Source organism: Phlebotomus argentipes, unplaced genomic scaffold (genome assembly GCF_947086385.1).
Source record: "Phlebotomus argentipes unplaced genomic scaffold, Phlebotomus argentipes genome assembly contig_39, whole genome shotgun sequence".
NCBI lineage: Eukaryota > Metazoa > Arthropoda > Insecta > Diptera > Psychodidae > Phlebotomus > Phlebotomus argentipes.
The window spans coordinates 453,503-480,256 of record NW_026776182.1 but is presented as its reverse complement, the minus strand read 5'-3'; the positions used below and the strand labels follow the sequence as shown (position 1 = coordinate 480,256).

The 26,754-nt window shown below is 43.3% G+C and overlaps 3 protein-coding genes across 4 annotated transcripts; 1 reads left to right on the top strand and 2 right to left on the bottom strand.

The window, feature by feature from the left end:
- Positions 1 to 808: 808 nt before the first annotated feature.
- On the bottom strand, positions 809 to 24,245 carry LOC132263763 (dedicator of cytokinesis protein 3). Of its 2 annotated transcripts, XM_059763713.1 has the most exons (10): positions 23,991 to 24,245; positions 17,762 to 18,003; positions 17,553 to 17,701; positions 7,491 to 7,611; positions 4,637 to 7,420; positions 4,470 to 4,579; positions 3,885 to 4,091; positions 3,648 to 3,822; positions 3,129 to 3,587; positions 809 to 3,071 (listed from the first exon to the last, which is right to left on the bottom strand). In XM_059763713.1, exons 1-10 carry the CDS (start codon positions 24,022 to 24,024, stop codon positions 1,677 to 1,679), a joined length of 5,676 nt encoding a protein of 1,891 aa, XP_059619696.1. In that variant the 5' UTR covers positions 24,025 to 24,245; the 3' UTR covers positions 809 to 1,676. The 2 variants fall into 2 exon arrangements, with proteins under 2 accessions (XP_059619696.1, XP_059619697.1); XM_059763714.1 differs by lacking the exons at positions 17,553 to 17,701; positions 17,762 to 18,003; positions 23,991 to 24,245 and adding an exon at positions 9,711 to 9,893.
- Positions 11,827 to 17,515, top strand: LOC132263605 (innexin inx3). Its single transcript, XM_059763430.1, has 6 exons — positions 11,827 to 12,023; positions 15,156 to 15,360; positions 15,431 to 15,636; positions 15,726 to 16,186; positions 16,257 to 16,410; positions 16,480 to 17,515. Exons 2-6 carry the CDS (start codon positions 15,198 to 15,200, stop codon positions 16,687 to 16,689), a joined length of 1,194 nt encoding a protein of 397 aa, XP_059619413.1. The 5' UTR covers positions 11,827 to 12,023; positions 15,156 to 15,197; the 3' UTR covers positions 16,690 to 17,515.
- A 219-nt stretch (positions 24,246 to 24,464) lies between the features above and the next one.
- On the bottom strand, positions 24,465 to 26,753 carry LOC132263836 (protein sneaky). The gene is made up of 6 exons (XM_059763830.1): positions 26,534 to 26,753; positions 26,365 to 26,484; positions 25,868 to 26,313; positions 25,526 to 25,811; positions 24,755 to 25,467; positions 24,465 to 24,698 (listed from the first exon to the last, which is right to left on the bottom strand). The coding sequence occupies exons 1-6, from the start codon at positions 26,751 to 26,753 to the stop codon at positions 24,465 to 24,467; spliced, it is 2,019 nt and encodes a 672-aa protein (XP_059619813.1).
- Position 26,754: the final 1 nt, after the last annotated feature.

Genomic DNA, 26,754 nt, shown 5'->3' with positions numbered 1-26,754 from the left:
CACAAACTCGTCCTCTTCACTGGATAAATCCTTAAAGATTTCACGCAGAACGTTGAATTTTTGCTTGAAAACTGCACGTTTTATTGACAAAGGATGCCCAGAAAGAATTGCATCGGCCAAATTGATACCAAAGAAAGCGTTCTTAGTCAGAATCTCAGGATTATCGAGGCAATAGTTCACAAGAGCCATCAATTTATCCTCCACTTGCGCACTATCCACAATTTTGAGTGGATTGAAAAGCAAAAGAATCACCAAAGGAGAGAGATACATCTTCATTGGGCGTCTCAGAGTTACTGAGAACTGCTGAAGTGCTTCTCAAGCGTCCTCCGGATGGATTTAGTCTCCTTGACGACTCCACTCTGCGGGGAGACGACAAACATCCCCGGATGCCAAGCGGGATTAACTTTCCCACGCGTGCGAACGTGATTAATTGCCACCACGGGATTTGCCTTGATTGCCTCAGGCTTAGTCGTCCTCTCGACTCTTCTTGGCGCCGCAGAAGGAATTCTCGGCCTTGCCATTGGTCTCAAATGTGGTTTGATGGTGACTTCTGACGTTTGCCTCCTCAATTCGCCACGCTTCTTGGCCGCTTCGAGATCCTTTGCTTGCTTCTCGCGGATTCTCTGCTGCACATCGACAATCTTTGTGGAAGTTAACGCACGTCTATCAACTGGATACCTCGGACTGTCCTTCCGCATCCTCTCTCGTCTTGGGTCTCCCAAATTGGCTACTGCATCCTTGTTAAAATTCACAGCTTTGCGATACATCTTGAAAAAAGAGAACTTGTTTGTGGACAAAAAGTCAGCGATTCCTTAAATTCCATCCATACTTTATTTACTGATTTGTTCCTCATCTTTCCTTGACTAGGTAATGTTTAAATATCAAATTACATAAATGCCTTACAATTTCCATTTTCGTATAAATTATCCCTTAAGGACGATACTTGAGACAATTTTTTTTGATCCTCTGGGACTTTTTTGCCTGTTCCACATGAATTATAAACTCACAACTGAGCTGAGAAGCTGGAGAAGAATTGCTGGAGATTCAAAGAGGGTCACGAAAAAGTGGTTGTGCGCAACTGATTGCATGCAATTCAATGGTCGAATTGAGCGAGAAAGACTGGACCTGCTCGGGAAACCATTCTGGCCATTGTATAGAGATGACCTAGGGTTCTAGTCTACTTCATCTCCACTCCTCAGCTCTCGCAAACACCATTAGAAAAAGAGTTACACGATAAATTTAAGACAGTGTGTATAGATTATGCAGATGCGCAGAGACACGTACAAATTGCACAAATTGTATTTTTCTTTTCTACAAATAATGCGGGACAGCAGAATCTCTGTCTTGTCGCCTGGTTACTTAATATTTGGTCTTTTCGATGATGGGGTCTCTTTTCACGGAAGCACAAGAGGAAAAGGGGAAATGCACACTCAGACTGGAAAGAATAGTGGCTAATCAGTGGAGTAGTGAGATTTTTTAAGGAAACTTTGTGGTTTCTACCATATTTTTCGGCGAAACAAATTAGATTTGCACATGCAGAAATGCACGGTGGGCTTTTTACGTATCATCTTGAACTGAAGAGAATGCTCTGAAGTGTCTTTCGTGTCCAGTCTGAGGGCTTCAGGGAGACTTAATGCGCGACAAAAGGGGAAAAAGCACTACTTGCCGGTGGAGATTCAATTGCCATCGACGGAAGAGTCACATGAGACGGAGTTCTTTGGCACACAGTAGCCGTCGGAGTTGGCGCCACCCGTGATCCTCTCGAGGCTGTGATTGGAGTTGGAATTGATGCTGTTGGTCTTCGGTGGAATCGGCGGCGGCGTGCAGACGCCGTCCAGACTACCCGAACCCACGAGTCCCGCGGCCAGGGACAGAAGCTCCGCCGCCTGGATGTTCAGCACTTCCGGATTGGAGCTGGTCTTGTGATGGCCGCGCACGTGGTACTCCTCATAGGCGTTCAAATTGTTCAGCTGATTGAGATCCGTGCTGCTCGTGGAGATGCCTGAGTCGCGGAAGTCCACGGAATCGTGGTTGTTCTGCTCACTCGTATCCGAGTCATCGAAGCTGATGTCCACCACGGAATATTTGTGCGATCGCCGAGGAATATTCGGCGCTTGCTGATCGCACTCGGCGAATGGAATGGGATTGGACGCCCTCTTGTCGGGCGTGTAGCCACGTGGCGGTAGAGGTGGAGCATTCGGAGAGCCCTTGCTGCCATCCCTCTTCGGCGGAACCTCCGGACTCTCGCTCAGACTCACGTAACCAGCTGACTTTGGCCGTGCTGGGATTGGCGGCGCCGGCGAATGAACGCCATTCTGACTGGCTGGAACAATCTCAAGCAGCCCAAGCGTCTCTCGATTGCCACTGACAGGAACTGGTCTGGTTCCATCCGCAGGCCTCGTGTAGATGTCATCCTGCTCGTAAATCCCCGCATTGCCCAGACTCATGGCGCGCTTCTCAATTGGCAGCGGCGGAAGTGGTGTGTTGACGATACTCTCAGAATGCTGACGCTTGAGTTTACCCAATCCTGACAAACTCTGCTTCATCTGTGAGAAGCGCTCCAGGAGACGCTTGTGAAGAGGCTGAACAGACGCCGGTGCCAATTGACCGTGCAGCTCCAGCGCCGTTTCCAGCACTTGAACCTGCTCCAGAATCAAACACTTCAGCTTCTGCACATTCGACGCCTGACCCTGTCCTTGCGGAGACTTCATGAAGGTGTCCGTGAAGAATGCCTCCTGATACTTGCTGATTCCGCCCATCACGTTGGCATCAATGATGCCCTGCAGACGCATTGTGAAGGGATTGATATTCTTCCGCGGATCCGTTCGATACTGCGCCACCAGATCCCACAATTCCTTCCCCACATTGCCCATTGTCTCACAGGCAAACTCAACTGGCGTGACTTCGAGCATGGATCTGGCGGTGACTTCGAACCACCTCAAGATTCCTGGTAGAGGACAAGCAATGTCCAGCGTAGTTCGCTCAATCCAGAGACTCTTGAACTCATTCTCCTTGTCCACAACGCCTTTATAGACAGGTCTGTCGTGCTGGAATCTCGTCACGTCATTCACCTGAAAAGAGAACGAAGTTCAGAAAAATGTGTTGAAGATGTGCAAAATCGGAATTACCTGATAGTATCGCGCAATCTTCTCAGGGACCGGCACCATTGCACTCTTCAGGTGTGGATGGTCCGCGATGGGACGCACATTGCTGATCTGAATGTACTGCTCAGGCCCTGAGAGAATCGACTGATCGGGCGGAGAGTTCTTCGTCAAGATCTGCGCCTGAGGAAATTCCGTCTGCAGACGCTGCGTGAAAGCCCCAATTCTCTCATACTCCAGCCCGCGATAGACGAACTGCTTGTTACGCACGAACAGCGGAAAGCCCATTCCGTAGAAGCCCACGCGGAAATACTCAGGCTCTGGGCGAATCTGCGTGAGAATTTGCTGGAAGAACTTCGCCTCCGTAATGAGGATCTCACTCAGGTGATTGTAGTCGAAGCGACGAGTCTCATAAAGAGTGGCCAACTCCTTGCACAGCGGAATACCCTTTTCCCAGCACTTGCCCTTGTCGAAGAACTCCAGGATCTGTTAAGAGGCGACAATATTAGAGACTTTGAGAACAATCAAAGGTCAATTGCAACTCACCTCGTGATAAAGATGCTCCTTTCGCTGCCACTCTGGCTGTCCAATGTTGTCTTGCGGTGAGAAAGTGAGCGCTTCCCGATCCCAACTCAGCATGTCAGCGTACAGTTTGAGCGTGAATCCCGCTTCTGTGTAGTTCTCAGCTTGGATATGCAAATCGAGGAGTTTGTAAATGTACCTGAGAAGAAAATTTCACTGAAAACAAGTCCTTCGGCCAAGATCTCTTCGACGAATACTCACCTCAAGTACATCTCCTTCCGGTTGATTTCGTTCTTGTAAAAGTTCAGAAGATTCACTGTGCAGGACATCCTCTTGTCCCTATTCTCATCACCCTGCATCACGCTCCGGTAGTCAAGCAGTCTCTCCAGCAGTCTCGTTACGGAAGTAATGAAGGCCGCGCCGGCTTCCTGCCAAGTGGGCGCCTCCATTTGGACCTTTTCCAAGAGGCTGCCGGAAGAAAAAAAACAGACCAAACACACTTAACATCTCTCTCTATCATCGCAGACAATGAGAAATGGCCAAATTATATTTCACACATGAAGCATGAAATGATCCACGAGATTGAACACAAAAGCACATTTTTGCCAATTTGTACATCACAAGAAAAACAAACAAGATTCTCAAGAAGACACATGAAAACTTACACCAAGCTCAGATGTTCCCTTCAAGCGTGAAAGATCCGCAAGCGAATTATCATGTATGATTTTTTAGTGTTAGATTTCACTCTATATACAAAGAGCACGGTTTTGTGATCATGACGATCATGATATGATATTTACAGTGAAATTTTTGGCTGTTGGGCTCGAGAGGAAATTCTATACTTACATTGTGCTGAAGAGCTCACGATATTCGTCATCACCCTTGTTCTCGCTAATCAGCAGATCTAGCTTGTCTATCAATTCACTCTCCACAAGTCTGAAGGATCCTCGAGAGGCCTGAGATGAATCAATGATTAATACGCTGTCAGAATGAGGATAATACTGAGTTTTCACCTGTTCACACTGCATCATATCATAGAAGACAGTCAGCGTTGCTCTCCTCAGCGCAGGTTCTGGCACAAGAGTCACTTCGAGAAACGGTCCAACCATCGACGGGATAAAGTGCAATTTGTGATCGCCCAATTGCGACCACATGCTGAGAATCTGGAATCCCATGAGCACTCTCATGTCCCCGTGAGCGTGCAGAATCTTCCGCCTTTTTGTCTCGTGATACTGCTCTAGCTGAAGACAGGGTTGCGTGAGGAAGGACACAGCCAGGCTGAAGTAAGCCCACCAGAGCTGAGAATCGAAGATACTGGGGCCAAGATAGCGATAAACCAATGGCTTCGCGAACTCCTCAAGTGCCTTTCGCACCACATCATTGGCTGCCATCTTCATCACTAGCCAATCATTGGGAAACACTTGCCAATCCTGCGTCAAGAGCTCCTTGAAGACAGCCAGAGTGCGATGGAGGAAGTCCTTGAGTTCCATCGACTCTCCATTCATGCTCAATTCATCCCAGAGATGTTTGTAGTGCACTTCGTCCATTTGCTGCAGGATTCCCAGCATCACCGCCACGAGAGGCGACAAGACAGTCGGCGATCCCTCCATGATGATCATAATCGCCTGCATCAGCATGTCCAGGATGTTCGTGGACAATGCGTCCAGATCATGCTGCAGAGTATTCGAGGGTTTCTCCAATTGCTGCTTCTTCAGCTCGTGCGTGTGTGTCAAAATTTCAGCCAAAATCTCACTGCACAGGCGCAATTCATCCCTGCGCGCCAGATGAATTCTCAGGTGTTTGCACGCCACTGATAGGATTACGGATCGCGATTCATCGTCGTGAAAGAGTTGGCCAGACACGAGATCCTTCACTGCCTGCATCTTCGCCTGAATCAGTCTCGGTTGAGAATCTCGCGGCACAGCGTCTAGCATATTCTTCGCAAGCACGCCCAATTCGGACGGCGGAAGAGTGCCCTTCAGCTGCTCCAGCACGATTCCCGTGGAGTGCAGCAGAGCCTCTTGTGTCAGCAAAATCACATCGTAAGATGGCACTGATAGCATCCGATTGAGAGCGGTGAACAGTGCATACAAATCCCTCCTGAACGATTCCTCGTACTGTCCACCAGAAGCGCGAGAGAATAACTTCCTGGACTGAATGATCAACTTGAAGATGTACTCCAGCGATCCGAAGCACTTCTGAATGGGTTCAGGACGCTCCGCCGATGTCATCCACTCCGCCAAGTGCTGCACAGACGTGATCAATCCCTTGTACACGAGCGCAGCTGCGAAATGATTCTCGATGTACTCATCAATCACGGGCTTGAAGTGCTGAAACTTGCTGCTCTGCAGGAGACTGAAAATGCTCACGAGAACGTGGAAAACCAGCCCTGAGTGTTCAGTGCTGTTACCCTCCTCATTGGAGAACATAGCAAACAGAGCGTCAAGGACATCTTGCAGGAACTTCACCAGTTCCTCATCTCTCAGTCGCAGGACACGCGTCAGAGCATCCTGAATCTTCTCCGGATGTGTTCGCCACTGAAGTAGACTCAGCAAGTCGGCATTCTGGGTGAGTTTCGTCGAGCACAGTAGACTCTTCATGTACAGTGTCTCCTTCGAACTCCTGTGAAACACTGAACTGTTGTCCTGCTGCGCCTGCTCGTCATTCGCCCAACATGGAAGCTTCAAATAACTCGCCGAGATGAGTTTCGTGGGATCCTCACACTTGTACACGTACAACTCGTGCATCCCGTCCGCCAAAGTGGCTCCACTGGGTTCCATCAGCCGCGCAAAGCTAAACCCGAAGAGTTTGGGATCGCTCTTCTCGCGTGTCGAGCAGTGCCTGAACTCGAAGCGGATGTGAGCTATGGAGAACTTTTCAATGGGAACACTAAGACGCAGAGTCTCATTCCAACACGGTGAGTTATGATGATAAAGAATCATTGTGCGATAGGTATTGCAGGGTTCCATGCCAGAAGCTCCCCAGAGACACTCGCTAAGGATCTTTCCGGTAGAATCGTACACCAGGACAGTGACTTCAATGTTCTTGGCAGTACTCTTACCGCCGCGCTCAAATTCCGCCCTTTCCAGGGTCAGAAATAGATCATTTCGCACATCTCCCGGCATTATTACGTCCGGAAAGCCCATCTTCCGTGTGATGGTCGTGCCCTGGAAGAGCAGAGGCTGCTCCAGCTTCGCCTGACCCAGACCGCCGTGCAGGAGCTTCAGCGACACCACCAATCCGTAGTGATTCTGACCACTAGCATTGATTGGAGAGAATTTTCCGCTTGCCTTCTTGATGATTAGCTCGTGCAGTTGATGGAAATCCTTCTCCTCACACTGGAATATCTTGAAGCTGAACTCCTTCTCCTCAGGCTCAATTGAGCTGTCATAGTTGGCAATTTCGCCCAGCGGCAAAACGCCCACGCCATAAGGACGACGGTAACTCTGCGATCCCACCAGCTTGTCACCCTTCTTGATGCTCTCCGAGTGCAGAATTCTGCCCACTCGCATTACATTGGCCACCAGATAGAGATCTCCGCTGAGATCAGACACGCCCAAGTCCGTGAACACTGTGCAATTGCTGTGGAGCTTCTCGATGTAGTTGGAGAAGCCGTCTTTGGATATCTTGACCAGGAAGCGCTCAGAAAGCGCGCGCATGCGATTGGAATTGCCATCATAAAGGTAGAAATAGACTTCAGCATCATCTCCAATTCTATGCCCAAAATCCCTCATGCAGAAGTATAGATGATGAGTGAGGATCGTTTTGGTTGTCTTCCGTCGCAATGTTCCTCGACTCTGGCGAGAGAATAGTAAAGTATGTTAATAAGTGGCATAAAAGTGATTCGAACGGAAAAAATGCACTCACAGAAGACGCTTTGGCATTTTCAGCACTATTCACGTGAACATTGTGCAGCGACACTATTCCAATGTTGTGTGGATTCACAGCTAATGGTCCAATCCTTGGCACCAAGTCCAGACATAATTTTCTGAAAATCAAAAGACCATCATTTCAGTCAAATCTCACCAGCTACTCGAATTACTATTCAGACAGCGCCTTCGACATACTACTCTTAAAGATGCATTTACATAGAATCAATCACGGCAAACGCAGCGCTTGTTCTTTCTTCACTTCTGCCTCACATATTCTTCTCTCGTCTTTTATGGGAATTCTAGGCATTGGTGGTTGTGAGTTTTATGATTTCTACTGAGAAATTGACTGCTTTGCATAAGAAAAGAGTCCATTTAGTTGCCTTGCAGTCTTGACCATTCCTCTAAGAAGATAAAATGCGATAACTAAGGCAAGCAAATTTGCTCCTTTCATTATTTGCCTTGTGTAGCATTTCCCGCACTGTTAGCCATACTATTGATCCATTTAATTACATAGTCAGATATCACTTAATTCTATTCACAGATAATCTCTAAAATTTTGCGAATGCAAGGAAATTAACTAACATAGGCGAAAAGGTCAATAAAAGAAGTCTGGCTAGAAAAATTTATGGCAATTTATTTATGTTAACAACGTTCTCAGAACTTGTTCTTGAAAATGTTGAGCTATTTCTTAGCCTTATTTCAATATCATCTTCCCTTTTCTCGTCATTTTTATCACAACTTCCTGATTTTCGTTTTCTTTTAGAGCTTTTCGCAAACCTATGAAGTTTCTTCGCCACCCTGTCTCGTGAAATCTATAAACCTTTCTGCGAAATTTAAAACCTCAAGCGATTGAGTGAATAAAGAAGCGGAGCAGTTAAAGGCACGGCAGAAAGCATTGAATTCCTCCATCTCACTCGAGCCCACTTCCTGGCCACACTGCCCAGCGCGACAGAGAGAGATGCGACCTGAATTGTGGAATTCAAATAAGACAAAAGCACCAAAACCCATGGAGAAGAGTTCAAGACATTTCTCGCCGCTCTCGAGAACACCAGCGGTGCACAAGAGTGAGAGGTGAATCCGTTCCGGTGGAGTTTCTTTGTACACATCAATTGGCTCTCCGCACGTTCGTGTCGTTCTCCTCCGAATCATCTTCCCTCCCCATCTCCAGTGCCTGAGAAACTCGTTCCCAACACATCCCAGTCCCGAGATTCATGCACTGGAAAGCGAGACGCGCTTGTGTGCGAGAAATGCTCTCCGCGGAGTCGTTTATCACCTCAGGTATGAAAAAATCCTCAGCACACGGGCAAGACGAGACTGTCTCTCTCAGAATCACTTCCCCGGTTTCCAAGTAGGAAGAATTCACCTCTTATTTACTTTGCAGACCTCTCTGTCGCTCTCACCTCGCGTGAAGGATGAACGAAGGCACACCAGCGGAGAACTGGCATTACACATGTGTAATTCGGAATGGAGAAGAAATCTCATACTGCCAGAGATTTCCGAGCGTCATTATAAAAAAGATTAAACTCCCCGGTAGCTCGGACGAGCTACCGATTTACACCATTCAAATAATCCACGTGTTGCTTTTCTTTAAATCACACTCATTCACATTCGCCATGCCGAAATGTGCAAAAGCCACTCTCTCGCGCGTCACGAGGCGAAATACTCCGGGCTATTATCGCCCAGATTGTAGTAATTAGTGGCGTGCTATCGGTCACATTAGGTTCGACATTGATTTGTTTTCTTTTCACACTTTCTTCCAAGCAACAGAATGAGTCACACTGTTTTGTGCCACATTATCTGAAGAGATCTGGGAGGAAAAACAGCCACTCTGCGAGAAGTTAATGAATCACTGAGAATGGCATTCAAAAAATGCTTTCCTGGAAGTCAAACGTGCGTATCTTGACCACAACAATGTCTGAATGATTCTGGTTCAGCGATTTTGCAAACTGAATTACAAATCGCACCTTTCTGAGAAGAGTGTGATATGAGTGGCCATTGAAGTCAATCGATTGCTTAATTGAACACATGTTATCATTATACAATATTTGCGAAATAATATTGACTTAAGAATAAGGTACCTTTCAAGAGACTGTTGACACAAGTCTTTAAAAATCTTTGATAACAGAGTGAAGGACGATTTATTTATTTATATTGTATTAGCACTCATTGTATTGACAATTTCCCGAAATAAATCCGAAATTGCAAATCTTCTAACCTTTCAGACTCTGGCAGAGGAACATAGAAAGTCATCCTCTTTCGCTTTCACTCTACAATCACTTCAAATTAAATTTATCACAATGAAACACCTTCAACCGGTGTGATAAACTCACATCTATTTGCTTGCTCTAAATTTGCCCATTTATTAAAAAATCACCACTGCAGATTTTTCCCTCAAACAGTGTGAATTGAATGCGAATGCGACACATCGTCGAACTGAAATACAATCACTGAAAGAACTTCAAGACCGGGAGAGCAATGCTTTGTATTATCTCTCATTGACACACATAGACGGAAGAGTGATAAGATAGTGCAAGCAGGATTTTTCTCTTTCAAACTCCATTATCAAACTGCAAGAAAGTGGACTTGAAAGGCGATTAGAGAAGTAAGAAGTAAGAATAGGTCAAACGGTGAAACATTCATTTATCAAATAATCATCAATTGATTAATCCGAACAAAATGCACCAATTTGCATTTCAAGTGGAAAAATGAGATTTTGTTATTAGAGGAGGAACTTTTTCTCCACAATCTTTTATTGAAATGCTAACGAACGAATGATGTTTGCATTTTAACTCCACAGCAAATATGCCAGCGAATTATCACCGATTTCCTTTCATATATTCACCAGTTGAATATGAGCATTGTTATCAAATTTCTCACGCGAGTCAGCAGAGTAGAAAAATCAGTGATTTCAAGAGCACATTTTATTTTCCAGGAAAACCGCCAAAAAGCGATAAAATCCCAGAATAAAAATTTCAAATAAATTCACAATGTGTTGCATTGAGAAATGTTCTGAGATTTCTTGTATAATACAATTGATGAGTTCAAATTGAATGTATGCATTGGAATTTTTCCCGAGCAAAATGTCTGCAAGTCAGCATAAAAGTTGAGTGTGAATATTCAACTTGGGAATTATCGTATTAAATTGCCTGATAAATGATCAATGCGCCACAGTCACAGCAGCATAATTTAATTGATAGTCGTGACAGTGCGCGAATGGTTTACCTTGTACCACATTGGGATTTTTCATTTTCAGATTCATTCTCTCGCTTCACCATTCCTCATCCACTGTGACACCGAACAGCATCAGCAGAGGCTTTTTTGCCTGAATTGGCGAAATGTCGCCACACAGCGCAATTCCTTCTCACATCCTCACATTGTGTGGAGAAGAGACAAGGGATAAAAAGAAGAAATGCGTTACATGGAGAGTCAAGAAAAAGCATTCTCACGGAGTTCTTTGCTGCACACTCGCGCACATGCCTGAGAACAGGTTTGGCAAGGAACCTCGACTCCCCCGGCTTAGCAGCACAAGAGGTGAATTCCACGGAGAGACTTTGCCAATTCGGCTCGCGGATTTTTTGCAATCACCAATGCAAAATACCTGTTTCTCAGGCCAACACCTCAATATGGGAAGCCTGGCTGGATACATTAATCATGCGCTGGTCTGGGATCACTTGGTGATATCTGCGATCGTTCCCGGACCCAGTCATTAAACCTCTTTGGCTTTTTGGCCATTTAACTCGGCGGGAGTCGAGGCAGAAAGCCGCAAAGTCACACCTAAATGGCAAAGAGAGAAATTTCAGCGACGCAATGCTAATTTTGCGCACTTGAATTTCTCTTTAGACAATTCAGCATTCTCGCGATAGGCAATTAATATTTCTCGCCAAATATGGCATGATTGCCAGATCATTTGCAACAATCGTTGCGCAGTGCGATTGAAGATCATGGGATCCGCGCAGATTGATGGCGATTTTGTAAGAGTGCCGGCAAGCGAAGCGCTACTTGAGTTACCTGTCTCAGGTGAATTCAGCTAATTAAAACATCAGTGCGTGAGTGAGAAAGGTAGGCTCTGCGCACCAACACAGAGCCATCCAATACACACCATGTTTGGCGTACGGAGAGCCGAGAATCGAAGCGATCAGCGGTGCTATATAGCCCAGAACACACTGCCTAGGCATTATTTATAAGGCAGTCCGACAGCAGCTGTCTCTGTTCTTTCCCTCCACACTGCCCGGAGAGTGAGTCAGTGCCACACAGCTCGGCTCAGTACGGGGAACGAGGGAGCCGAAACGCAACCAGTTTCAGCTTAGCTGTCGAAGAAAGAGACTTGCACCAGGAGGCAACCTCTCGGAATTCACATCACTCCTCAGTTTGTGTGAGACCTCCGGAGGGGAAACGCAATGTTCGGATCAGTTGCCCTCATGTGTTGATCTCTCTGTCTCTGAACCATACACATTCCTCAGGCCACCGTTCTTCGCCAAGTCGCGCCAATTCAACAAGTTTGACCCCCGCGATTCAGTGTTAAAATTAGGTGAGAATTATTAATGAAGCGCCCCGGCAAATTGTCTGCGTGTGTTCCTCTCAAAAAAATTGTGAGCAAATTCTCATTGTACGTGGACGTTGCAAGCGGAGCCTAGGAGAAAATGGATTTTGAGTGCAGATGGCGATCCCTCCAACATTCCATCATCAAGCCCAAAGAGACCAAAGACGCCTTCCTCTCGGCGAAACGACCTGTGTGTGTGCTGGCATCTCACTCTCCTGGCCACGCTCTTTCACTCCAACACACGTCTCTTCTTTCACGATTATGTGGCAACGCATTCTTCAGTGTTCTCATCACAATTTTTGTGAATGGCCAGAGAAAGAGGAGAGCATGATAAAATTGACGGCTCCTTTTTGAATGTACAGTGAATAGTGGAAAATTTTCCCCATTCTTTCACTCTCAACCGCGTAAAATTGTGGTGAAACTCCAATTTTTCCACCTTTTATTCCTTCACCCGAATTACGAAACATCTTACATGCGGAGTGCAATCGATATTACTCCACGCACCAACCAACCATTCAGCCGGAGTTTCTATGGAGACTGAAAGAGGCTACGAAAGCCACCAATGATGTCCCCCTTCTATCAAACATCCCAAATTTTTATTCACACACACTCTGGGTTTCTCCCACATTTGTGAGAAAAAAAAGTTCTCTCAATACTTTGGTGAATAAATTTACCTTGAGTAAATATTCAAAAGATAAAAAGCAATCGATCTCGCGTCATCCATTTTTGTGTTTCTGAACATATTCTCATTTTCAAATGGTTTCTGTGTGCGCTTCGCAGGCCCTTTCTCCACCCCTGAACGATGCCAGGATAACTGAAAGGGGACGCGAAATGTGTTTTTCGAAGGGGAAGAAGCAATGCAACATTTCAGGGAAACCCGCATTAGAGCGCGATTGAGCACGCATAAAGTCTCAACATTTCTCCAAAGCAGCATCAATTATTCCCAATTGTTCAGTGATAAAACACGCGATTTATCATCCAATACGCCTAATTGCATTCTCGCGGTGCTTCAAATCCACCACTGAGATGTGAGTTTTCACATTAAAAAACCTTACATAATCGCCATGAGATGCAAACTCGTGGAGTTTTACAAAGAAACATCAACTCGTAAAGTGTGAAGAACGTGAAGAAGGTTGAAAAAGGTACACCAAATGTGACTTTTAACGGTTCATTTCGAGAGAGAAAATAATTAATCTACCGACATTGTCACACTATTTGGGCAATAAGCCAGAGACATTGTGAAATTCCTCGTGGACTTTGGCCACTCATGAGTTGATGATGATGATGAGGGGAAAAGACGTGAATCATTGAAGAGGATGCTTGGAATAACAATGTAAAAAACGGACTCAATAACTAACAGTGATTCATATAAAAACGATGAAGTATCAAAGTTATAAGGAAGTTTCCCCACAGTGAATCAGATGCAAGAAATTGTGAGAAAAGTACTCTGGAAATAAAGAGACAGAAAACTGTGAAAGACTCGTGACTGAATTTTTAACAAAGCCTCCACAAGAAGACAATCCCCAAAGAAGTCCAAGATTTTCAAGTAAATATTTACACATGGGTGAAGAAAAAGTCAGTCTTATCTTGGAGTGTGAATGAGAAGAGAGAGGATCACATTCTCGTTGTCTCTCCTTTAGCACACACTGTTTGGATTTACAGACGAAGCTCCAAGACGGCATTTATCGTGACAATTGTAGAGCACACACTAAGCAGTTGCCCTTCGAGAGGCCCAAGAAATAACCATATGGTCTTCTTGTTCAAATAAACCCCAAAAGAGGCATTGCAAGATAAGGAAAATTTCCTGCCATAAATTACCCTCGAAAAATCAATTTTCCAGCCAGAACTGCGCTCAGTGTCAACAGAAATAATTACAGCTAACGTAGAGAATCATCATTTCCTCTGTGGACACAGGAAGTAACCACACAAATCGCATGCTAGTGGCTTTCATACACACCAACAATACTCATCAAAAACGCCACAAAAGCATCTTCGCAACAATTAAAGTCACTCTCTGGATGAAACTCACAAAATCAAGCGCCAAGTACTCTCGTTGGTGATGCAATAAACAAGCACGAAAGAGGGAAAGAGAGAGAGAGAAAAAATGCAAGAAAACGTCTTAAAACTTCTTCATGTCCTTCTTTTATATTGGCACTTGAATGCACTCTCAAATGAATTATTCATAAGCAAGAGGAGAGATTATAAAGAAACAAGAACAATTGCCTGGATAAAGCGATGAATTTCATTTTGGGAAAAAGTTCCAAGTGTAGAAAGTCAGTGAACTTCACTGAGAGTTTGAGGGTGTTTGCTGAAATTACCATTCTTGTGTTACAACACACACTTCAAGCGAAGAAATTGCCGAGAAAATTGAATTACTTCCTAACACTTTCAAACTTTACAGAGACATAACATTTCGGTCAAAAGGAGAATGACACGAAAAACACGAGAAGAATACCAAATGGGCAAAAAAGCGCGGGAAGAAGGTTCAATTGCTCCCAAAAAATTGACCAAACAATGAGTCTCTGGAGCACAAGTCAACGCCTTTGCACGCCGCAAATCACGCAATCGTAGGTTACAAACATTACACAGAGTGGACACTTGGAGTGGGGTCTTTGAGAATTGTCTCATCACGCTGAACACACATCAGGTAGACTTGAGAATTCTCTGCAATTGACCAAGGTCGAAATAATTGCATCACACCAATTCCATTCAGGCACTTAACATGCAACAAAGGCCAGCAAATAAGCCCAATGTGCATCAATACAAACGGCGAATCTCGTGGCTAGATTGCGATAAATCTAGCTGTCATAAATCAAACGAACTCAGCACGGAAACAACCTGTTGGATTTCACTCTCCAGAAAACGCTGAAATAACAACATTTATCCGCCGGCAAAGAAAAAAGTCCACAAAGTCGCGAATTAATTGGAAAAGTTACTTTTCCAACAATTTGAATATAATCTCACCCTCACGTAAATTTGAAATGTTGCGCTTCTAAATTATACACATGTGATATCAGCGACAGCACATAACATTTGGGTCAACTCCCAACACGCAGCATTTGCTAATGGTTTCAATTAACTTGAGAGTAATTTTGCGCGTTGTTTTTTTTCTCTTTGCAGAAAACAACGTGTCACCAATCGTTCTAGTTTAAGACAACAAACATGGCAGTGTTTGGCTTAGTGTCCGCCGTGGCCGGATTCGTCAAAGTCCGGTACCTTATCGACAAAGCCATCATCGATAACATGATCTTCAGATGCCACTACAGGATAACAAGTGCGATCCTCTTCGTGTGCTGCATCATCGTAACAGCTAATAACTTAATAGGTGAGCTAAGCGCGCTACCTTGAATTATACCCAATTCAATTAAGCTAATTGCTTGCATTCATCTTTGCAGGAGATCCAATTTCTTGCATTAACGACGGAGCAATTCCCACTCATGTGATCAACACATACTGCTGGATCACGTACACTTTCTCCATTCCCGGACAACATGGGCGACACATAGGGACTGAAGTTGCACATTCCGGATTGGGCAATGACAATGCCGAAAAGACCTTCCACAGCTACTATCAGTGGGTTCCCTTCATGCTCTTCTTCCAGGTAAGTGAATATTATCAGATAATGTTCAGTCACTTTCTCTTGAATATTACAATTTCATCAGTTCATATATAATGTTTCACCCTTCGCAGGGCATTTTATTCTACATTCCGCACTGGTTCTGGAAGAACATCGAAGATGGCAAAGTCCGCATGATCTCTGAGGGAATGCGAGGTTTCCTCGTGTCCAACGTCGAGGAGAGACTATCGCGCCAGAGACGCCTTGTTCAGTACATGGTGGACAGCCTGAGCACTCACAACACCTACGCTACCGGATACTTTGTGTGCGAATTGCTCAACTTCATCAACGTCGTGGGGAATATTTTCTTCGTGGACAAATTCCTGGGCGGAGCTTTCTTGACATACGGCACAGACGTGGTGAAATTCAGCAATATGAACCAAGAAAGTCGCTATGATCCAATGGTTGAAGTCTTCCCGCGCGTCACCAAGTGTACATTCCACAAATACGGAGCTTCAGGAAGTATCCAGAAGCACGACGCAATGTGCGTTCTGGCACTCAACATTCTCAATGAGAAGATTTACATTTTCCTCTGGTGAGTTGCTCTAAATTATATCTCTGTCAACTCCTTAATTAATGGCCGTGTTCACTATTTATTGCGACAGGTTCTGGTTTATCATTCTCTCCATTCTGTCTGGATTGGCCATCATCTATTCAGCCGTTATTGTGATGATGCCCACAACACGTGAATTCATTATTAAGCGTCGCCTTCGCTGCAGATCATCGCAGGAAATTGAGGCGCTCATTAGAAAAGTTGAGGTAAAGTGAAATCTAATCTAACTAAAATTCCCCTTATGACATCTCGCTAAACTCCCTGTAATTTCTCAGGTTGGAGACTTTCTGCTTCTTCATCTCCTGGGACAGAACATAAATGTGGCTTCATTCGGTGATATTCTTCATCTACTATGCAACCAACTTGTCGAAAGTCCCGACGTGACTCCATCAGCCCCGTCAACCCTCGAAATGGCGCCGCCCGCACTGGAAATGGATCCCATTAACAACCCACTGCTGAAGAATCTCCAGATGGAGAAGGTCTGATGATGGTTAACATGGGGAGGAATTAGAGCAACATTCAACATGCGGAGAACAGTGGAGACGAAGTGAATGAATCAAAATCCTTCCTACATTCTTCCTATCGACAAATCAGCGGGAGTTTCTTCAGCATTTATCCATCGCGTACGAGAGATGTGCAAAATTTAGCATATAAACACAATTTTATCTCATAACAAAGTGATATCTTATAAATTTTCGCGAGAGTATTCTAATTAACTAAAGCAAAAATGAATCGCTAGGCAAAAAGACAAGTGAAATCGAAATCATCCCCGGTAAAATCATCCCACAATTTTAGCCTCAACAATACTTATCATTATATATTTTATCTAGATGACGCCATATTTTCTTAGAATTTATTTAATTAAGAGAATTTTTATGATTGTTTGATGAATGTAGGTAAAGAACAAAACTTTACATGGAAAACTTGTACAAGCTCTTATTGTAGTTATTATTCTATATATTTCAATACCACTTAAAATGCTTATGTTTGTCTTCAGCATACTTCTCATATTTCACTTTTGCATTGCACAACAATTAAATATCGTATTTTATCAAGACTGCAGATCAATTATAAAAAAAAATTGCTGTGCAATTGAATGGAGAGATAAAAATTGAGCGTATCTTTTTATAAATAAAGGTTTTTAGTAAGATGAAGAGAAAAATTTTCGACTAGATAGGCAAAAAAAACGAAGAGCAAGTATTTGAGGAGGTTTCATAATAAGAATAAGGAGAATATTTTTTCTAAGATAAGTGATTTTGTCTATGAGTTTTATCTAAGAAGCTGCCTGAATATTTTGTGATCAATAAATATTCGCAGATAATGAAAAAAATATTATTGTTTCACTCACCGATTTCCCCAGTCTATCTTCGAAATGACTTTCAACTGCAGCTCTAGCGTTTGATCTTGTGTTAAGGTGAGTCCCAGCAATTCACGTCGACTCTCCAACAGTGAAAGCATCACCTTTCTCAATGTAGTGAACTTGTAGGTTTCCCTTTCCTGGAAAAATCACGCATTAGTATCATGACTTTCGCAAAAAAAAACCACAAGAAAACTCACCACAAATAATTTTTTCCATATCTCCGACCATTCGCGTAGCACTTGAGTACATTCAGCCACAACTGGATCCACTTTGCTCAGATCTTTCATGTGAATGTAGGATTTCGGGAAGAGACCAACGAGTCTTGGTCTTCTCGGGCAGGTGCCGCGAAACCACGGTCCGCACTCTTCCAGGATCTCCACAGAATCACCAACGTCCAAGGGCAGTCCATGGCGAACGTCTCCGTGCCAATTGTGGATGGCTGCGAAGAGAGGGAAACTCGTTAGGTCACTGATCATCTTCCATTTGCCTAACTTTTGGCTATTGTCTGTTAGCCTATATTCAAATTTCAACCACAGCGAGTTTAATGAACCTCTGAACAGCAATTAAACCTTGAGCGAATGGCCAATTAATGCAGGAAAATTGTGCAAATTGCCACTGTAGGCCACAAGATAATGACATGTATCAATACGTGGAGATTTTCAGTGAATGTCTATCGAAGATCGCGTCATTTTCACTTCTTCTTCGAAGGCGAAAGTTTTTATTGACTGTCGCTCTTTTTTGTGCATATACACAATATCTATCGCAGTCTCTAACATCACATGGGTGCGTCTTCAAACAATCCCACATTTAAGAGGTATACACTTCAGAAAGAAGAAAGAATTGTACCCTTGAGAAGAATGAAATCATCATTTTACCAGTCAACAGAGCGACAAAGAAATAGCCCGAAGAACAAGTCGCGAAGACCCTAAATCTCACCCTTTTCCGCAAGTGTCTCTAATTTTAGCATCGCAATACGCTATTTTCGCCGAGAAACGCCACATAAAAAGCGATCCAAAAAAGAGGAGATCAAGAAAAAGACGACTTCTCTGTATATTTACACAATTTCCATCATCTGGAGAAGATGCGGGAAAAGTACATGCGATTGTGGCTCCCAAACCGGAAATACGCGAGATTTTCGTCAATGTGTTGATACACAAATTTAGTCATCTCTAACACTTTATTGCATCACAATTAATCATGAGTGTTTCTGAGCCCATATCAAAGCATATTTAACACTCATTTGTTGTCGCATTAATCTCAAAGCATATGGTAAACATTTATCTCCACAATTTTCCGGTTCAAGTGTGGCATAAGCAAATGAAGGCACTTTTTCACGCGATGTGAGGTCAAATGGAAAGAAAAAAGTTCATGAAGCGGTCAATTGGAGTGTTTATTGACTGATAAAGAGGCTCGTCGCAGAATCATAACACCATCAAAGGCCAAATTACGAGGGCGACTCTCCCATTCTCAAATTCTGTGTGTGGCGCTTATAAAAATAGACACAGACAGCACGCAGATTTTCCAGCACATGGCTTTTCTCCCCGCATTATCAAAGCCAAAGAAAGCGGGGCCACATCATTAAGTCGCGCGGTCAGGGTCATGAGATTTTTCGTAACACTCTTTTCAACCCAAACTCAGTGGCTTCGGTGGCAATTAGGTGTCTGAATTGGGAGCATTCTCAATTGTTATGACTGTGCCGCACACGCACTGTCGGCAGGTTTCCATAGCAGAAAATGCGCCTCAATTCAATTATAACCATTATTCATTATGCGATGAGAGAGACCCATTTGCAATCGAAATGCTCCGCGAGGATTTATCTTCGTTGCATTTGTACAATTCACTGTCATGATCTTCCACTATTTTTCTGTTACAAGGCCTCATATTGAAAGTGTGAGAATTGGAGAGAATCTCTTCAATATTGTATGAAGAATCTTCTTAGCAAAGTGTACACAATGATGAATTGTAAAGTTTACTCTTGTAAGGTCGAATTTTCGCAGTGGCGTAGTAAATTTATCAATTTTCACAAATTTTTCAGGAAGATTTTTAAACACCTTTTGAAATTTGCAGATTCGAAATTGCATAAAAATACTCAAAAGTCCGTAGAATTTTTTTTTACAAATACGCCACTGATTTGCTACTTTGTAATCTTCGTGAATTCAGATGAAAATATTTATGTGAAAATTGAGATAAGATTAACAGAAGATTTAGATACAATTTCAGCTAAAACCCGTTAAACTTTGTGTACTATTTCCACAGATAAAGAAACCACCTTGGACGTGTTAAGAGGAAAAGTTGAAGTTCAGTTTATATTTTTTAATATGTTCTCGATTTACTGCAAAACTTGCAGAGACGATCAATTTCACTGGGCTAGAAAGAGAGTGGGAAATGCATGGAGAAAATGCAATACCGTAGGAAATTTAATAATGTACAACATTGCAACGGTGCAACAAACAGCTTAACTTGTAGAAGTATTTCAATAAAGATGCAAAAATGCACTTCACGAAGAAAATATTGTTCGCGAAGAAGTCTCTGTCATATTCCAATGAAATGCGAGCACATTGTGACACTTTCCATTAACTCAGACATCAAGAAGTGCACAATTAATTCACCATCATGAGATAATCTGATGAGTGGAAAGCGGAGAGAAATGCAAGAGTGGGTAGAATGTACATTTAATTAGAGAATTGCAGTGAGAACGATGATGATGATGTTTACACAATCATCTCCACTGTCACGACATTATTAATGTTCTGCGCATTTTACCATCCACAAGTGGATAAAAGGAAGTGACTCTCGAAATTTTAACCACGAAATATCAATATCAATAGACAAATGTATACAAATTGCTGGTGTTTCAATGTTGGCAGAACATCTTGTTCTTCTCTTTCTCTTTTCCTGCGCTGAGGAACTTTGTTAAAAATGTTTGCAGTATCGTCCAATATGGAGAATTTCAATGAAGTAATAAAGCATGTTCGACTGTGAATTTCAATGCCAATCCCCAAACTTCACACCCTCGTCTTGACCATTGTTAAAAGTCTGAACGGCATGCAAAACGCCGCATTTACAATCGCACGCGATTCATAAAACAACCAACGATGACAGCAACTTTGTACCGGCTTTCTGCGCACAAAGTATTTCTCTCTGAGAAGTTCATTGTAGTGTTGATGGGGTTGTTAATCGATTTACTTTCAATTAAATCTCCGAGTTTTGTCATTATATCTTTTCCTCGTCATCTCATTGCAAGCTTTTTGAAACTTCCACACAAAGTTTTAATTAATAATATCACCGTTGCGAGAGTGAAAAACTTTCTTGATAGCCTCAAGATGTACACGAGAAACTGCTACAAAATATTCATCATCATCGTCATACATCAAATGCCGTCAGCGTCGGAGTTGGAGCCTATTTAGCGACGGAGGACGTGCCCTATCTCAGCAATTTGCCCCTCATTCATCGTCATCCTCAATGAAATTCAATTTTCCACACTGATTGAATCACGATTACACTGCATTATTATCAAATTAGGCATTCTGGCTACAGCAAACAACGCCGCGAATTGTGAATGAAGACACTTCACTCGCCACTCTCATGTGTAACTTCTCTCAATCAGTCAATGAAGAGACTCTTTTGAATTTGATGAAAATTTTCCACGTCCAATTCTAAGAATAAATCCCACCTCTCGCTCATGTGTGGGGAGATTGGTTTCCGCAAAAGAATTGGACTTGCGATTGACTTCCAACTCGTGAATCATCAGCACCGGTTGATTATATTTTGCATGTTTATTTGTAGATAAAAAACATGTGCGGCGATTAATGTGAAATAATTCTAATGACTCAACAATAACTGCAACCGAAAGAAACACATATTCAGATGGCCGAGAGGAGTCCAGAATTGATCTTGGCGAAATACCGTGCAAAACATGGAGCAAATTTCCAGCAATAATGTCATTAAACTTGAGATTATTCACACCCTCAACTTCCGCAAATTTTCAAGAGCCAGCAAACAAAGAGAAACTGAGGAATATCAATCTTCTCCCCAGACTTTATGCTCAACATTGACAATTTGTCTTATCAACCACATTGTGCCTTCGTCACCATTGACTCACTGTTTGTCCATCTTTCGCCAATCTGTTGCAGTTCAAAAGGACAAACATAAGACCCTCTTTTTCATGTCCGGCAAAGACAAACAATTACAGAGAAGAAGCGTAATAGAAAAAGCCACGAAGCAGAAAAAATCATATGCATTTTCTTGGACAAGAAATTTGTCAAGTGAAGAGGAAATGATGAATAATTTTCATGGGTGAAGTATAAAATTAAAATGAAATCTTATCATTCCCAGCAACAATCATGACATCCACTGAATAACAATAATTTATCAATTTCCAAGCTCTTCCTTCCACTTGGCGAGAGTGTGAAACAAGAAAATGACACACGACGCGACACAACAAAGACATTCAACATAATTTCAACTGACAGATTAAATTTTATGAGTCGTTCCTCATAAACACCACACTAACTCATGTGAGGGTAAAAAATAACAACAAAGAACCAGATAAAGTACAACAAAACATTGAAACACAATTATATTGGAGCAGATTTTGTGCATAATCTCAACAAGGAATGTTATGAGAGGAGAACAAAAAAAAACACCAAAGAAACCTTTGGGCCACTGACCAATATTTCAAAGATAGCTTGACGTCTGCAATAAAACCACTTTTCCTTCCTAAGACAAAACACACACTGCAAAGTGCCTGAGGGCATTTTACAGCTATAACGATTTAATTACGCGATATGCGGAAGCGTAAAAAATCAGACAATTTATGATGCGATATTGCTGCAAATGTCTTTCACTTTTATCCAGGTCAAAAAACCGCTGCTCACATTGCTAAAAGTGCTAAAAAGAAATGGCAAGTGAGAGGCGAGACAAAGGAATTTTGCAGAAGGGATTCGCCATCGATTTTCCTGCCGAAACGCCTGTTGTTTCCTTCTGATATTTCCCAGCATCCCACGCGCCGCTGAGACATTCCCGGCATGTTCCTCAAACCACCCGGCGAACAAAAAGTCAATATAATGCTAAGACTTCCGCTCGCACTTAAATATTTAGAAGACAACTCGCTCTGCTATCTAGCACAGCAACAGAATGTCAGTCACTTTTTTCTGCCTGATGGGTCACACAATCAAACAAATTGTGGGTATATTGTGAAAAATTCAGGGAAATCTCGCAAATCATCAGTCAAAAAGTGTCACAAGACAAAGAAAAAAACTTCCAATAAAATGAATAATGAATTAGGGTTTGCAAATAAAATGGGAAATTGTCCATTTGCAAGATTTAGAAGAGCAATTTATATGTCTAGCAACCTAGAATGACACCCACGTCGATTTCAGTGAATCATCAAGATACTGTTGCAGCCTTGACAATCAGAGTTAAACTCTTAACCTTACGCGTATCAAAATATAGCAGAGAAACTGAATTTTGAGCATTTAAGATGAATTAACGAGAACTCTGCAGATTCCAGGAATGCTGAGATTAAGATAAGTCAACCGAAGTTTCTAGGAACTCATATCAAAGCATAACCTTAACATTTCAAAACTTTTCCACCGTTTTAACTGATAAAAGTGTCAATTTTCCACCATTATTTGATGTGAAAAAATTCACACATTCTGGCACCACACAATTGAATCCCACATAAGTTTATGGCCAAATTGACGAGCTGTCATGTGCAATTAATTAATTACCCCCAAAAGCGCGTCGCCAGCGAACACGTAATTAATCAGCACAGCTGAGGATTGCATCAAGTGCAGCTGTGCCAAGGAAAAATGCACGTCTACAAGTGCAATGGAGTGGAAAAGTGACCATTTGCATCGGCATGTAGAAAATCACCCAATTGAGCGCATAATGACACAGTGCGTAGAGAAAGGCCTGAGTTCGTGCTCCCCATGAAGGATCTCGGCTGTGATTCCCGGTGCCCCTTTCGCAGGGCTCTTTTCGAAGGGGTCGCGAGAATTCGCCCGTCTCGTGATTGAATTGAATTAGAGCCAATTGAAAACAGGGGAGTTGCTAGTCACTGAGACTTGCGGCCTTGCACAGAGTCGCACTATTTGCAATTTTCAGCGGCGTGTTGAGGAAAAAGAGCTCAAATGTGGGGAACAGTTGCCAATCGATTTCCCGGAATTTCCTCTGACTTATCCCAAAGCGCTTTTTGCTCGGCTCATTCACAAACACCGACAAAATCAATACCACTCGAGCTTCCCTCTTCCGCTCTCCGGGACTCGCTTGACGCTCGGGGCTCCCCTGAGGGCGCTTCCCGGGTCCCCAGGGATGCATTTGCGTGCACCACGGGCGTTTTGGGGACATTTTCCTGCCATTTCCCAGCAACTTTTCATCGCCGCTTTGTGTCAACACGCAGAGGAAATGTACTCGGCAACTCACCCACTCCGTATTTATTGTTAGCTGGCACCCACATTTCATCCGCAAGAAATCAACTCTTCCTCAGCCACAAGCACTTCAGCAATGGGTCATTGCGAGTCTCGTCACACTGCACGTAGTGAAAAGGCTCACGATGTGGTTGGGAATCGATAAAAAACACTGTAATTTAATGAATGAAACACCAGTTCGGGATAGACAACACCTCACAGTCCACACGCCATGACAGATCGAGTACTACTACTACGAGACCGCTCTCGAGAGAGCGCTCGAGGCTCCGTGTTGACGTCTCTCTCTTGCTCTCGCGCCCCACAATCGCATCTGGCTGTCTCGCTCACTCCAGTTCTCAGCCGCGCGCTCTCTCGCGGAGGGGAAATTCGGCTCGCACTCTCTCTCACTCTCTCGCGTGATGAATGAAGATGGGCATCTTCGGAGAGGAGAGGCTGCTGGAGGCTGCACAGATGAAGATTGCCCTGAATTTCACATGAAACTTCCGGTTTCGCCACCACAAACAACACAGACACCCTCCAAGTCTCTCCAGCATTCGTCGCAATAAACGGCCGCACACTTTTTGTCAGTGCATTCCACGAAATCCGCCCGTGATTCTGGGTAAGGAGCTCCAGTTTGGCGGCTTCTTAACTTGCTCTCCTTCTCACGGCAGACAAGACAGCGCCGAGATCTCGGGAAGAGTCTTCTGAAGTGACTGACTAATTTCTGCAACAGAAAGGCAATCAGGATCGAAAAGATGACAGTAATAATCATTTAATTACCACGAAAGGAAAGTCTTGATCAACATTTTCTCGCATTTCCTTCCTCAGCGTTTTTCTCATGTGCAGAAATCGATCTCTTCTGCTCAGCAGGACTTTATTATAAAGGAAAAGACTCCTTTCCTCCTGTCTCAGTGGATAGAAGAAGACGCAGATGAGGAACAGCATGCGATTCGTATAGGATTCGTGATAGATCATAAGAAGCATCGCTAATAATAGACCATAAATCTCCAAATAACACAGGAAGAAGAGCCTTGATGGATTTGGAAGGCACTCGTCATTGTCCTCGAAACTATCAACAGTGCGATTCACTCTGAATCCTGAGATAATATTGGCAACAACGGATGCCATCATTCCTTCTCCAGTCACGCTGACTTCCACCTCAACTTCACCTGACTGGGTGAAGTCAATCTCCCCTTTCGCCGCCACGACATCCAGAGCGGTGACGAAGAGCCAGTCGAGGAGCACGAAAACCGTCACGGCGATCAGTTCGAGGAGGAACTTGAGCAGATGATAGATAAGATCTCTGTAGTCATTTTCCATGCGGCGCTTTTCATAAGGATCCACAAGAGACGATCGTTCGATCTTCTTGAGCGGCAGGAGAGTCCTTTCACCTCTGTGCGCGCGTTTCTGATCGATCTCCCTAAAAGCCGATGTTATGAAGATGTTCTCAAAGTCCACCTCCATCAAGTAAGAGTAGAGATAGAGACAGGATTCTGCAAGGAAGGAATTCTCTGGAAATTTGGTAAATTTCCACAATGAATGATCAATTACTTATAACGACTTTCACGTAAGTGAAGGCAATGATGAAATTCATCAAATTCAGCAGGATAGACAAGATATATTTCTTCTTATCCAGGGAATCTATCAATTCATTCTTGTAATCATCCACTTCTCTTATTTGGTCGATAACATTTGACTCATTGTAGCTGTAATTGACATCAACGCTCCAGATTTCCCTTATTAAATCATCTCTTTTGGATAAGAGGCCAATGTATCTTATCCCAAATGACTCTTCAAGGATCTCTGTAGGCTTACACAAATCTTCAGTGCTATTTTCCTGAAGAAAACAATAAAAGAAATCACAGATTTCAAGAATCAATTAATTCATCTCACTTTGGATGAGCAAACAGCTTCAATGTCCAGCATCCAGCAGAGACTATCGCCCAGAAAACCCGGGAATTTCTCCATGCATTCAGCACTTGCAGTGGAAAATACATTTGCGCAGTTTTCCCTTCCTTTTTCCATTTGCTCTAAGCATCTTCTTTCAAGCTTCTTGTAGTAATTTTCAGAAATTACTTTGCCGTGCTCTTCTTCGCTTGAGATCGAGTCTGAAGAGTTTTCTTCGAGTTCAACTTCTTCCACAAGAGGATCAACAACTTGGTTTACTATTTCAAAAGATTCCTTGACTTGAGAGACATTCTGGAGTGCATCAATGGCAGCGCGAAAGGGGAAAACCATGAGATCAATGTGAGTCTTGGTTAAATTGTAGGCCAATTCGGAAGAGCAGCCAAAGACTCTATTGACTTCCAGGACGTTCTTGGAGATATTAGCAATTGGTCCTGCAAAAAATATTCTTCTAATATACGAAGGAATATTGACGAAGGACTTACCAGTGATGACCAGACCGAAGAGGAAAGTTTTGATGGCACTTCTGCCCGCTTTGCCAAGAAATTGAAGAAAAATCAGCAAAAATATGCATCTAGCACTCTTCAGAGCCACGGAAGTCGCTCCTGAAAGGCAATCTTAAGATTTCTGCGGAATGAACCCAAGTTTACTCACCAAATAAAACGATAAGAAGCAGAAGGACAATTATTGTTGGCTGTGAGACTCCGAAAGGTTTGTAGACAAGCAAATACCACAAAATAACAGCAGTCGAGATTCCAATTGAGAATCTTCCCAGGAAGATAATTGTCCATGACTGAACGCGAGGACGATCCTCATCCACAAGAAATTCAAGTTTTCTGCACAAAAATTCAACTGTCGCGAGAAAACAAAGCATC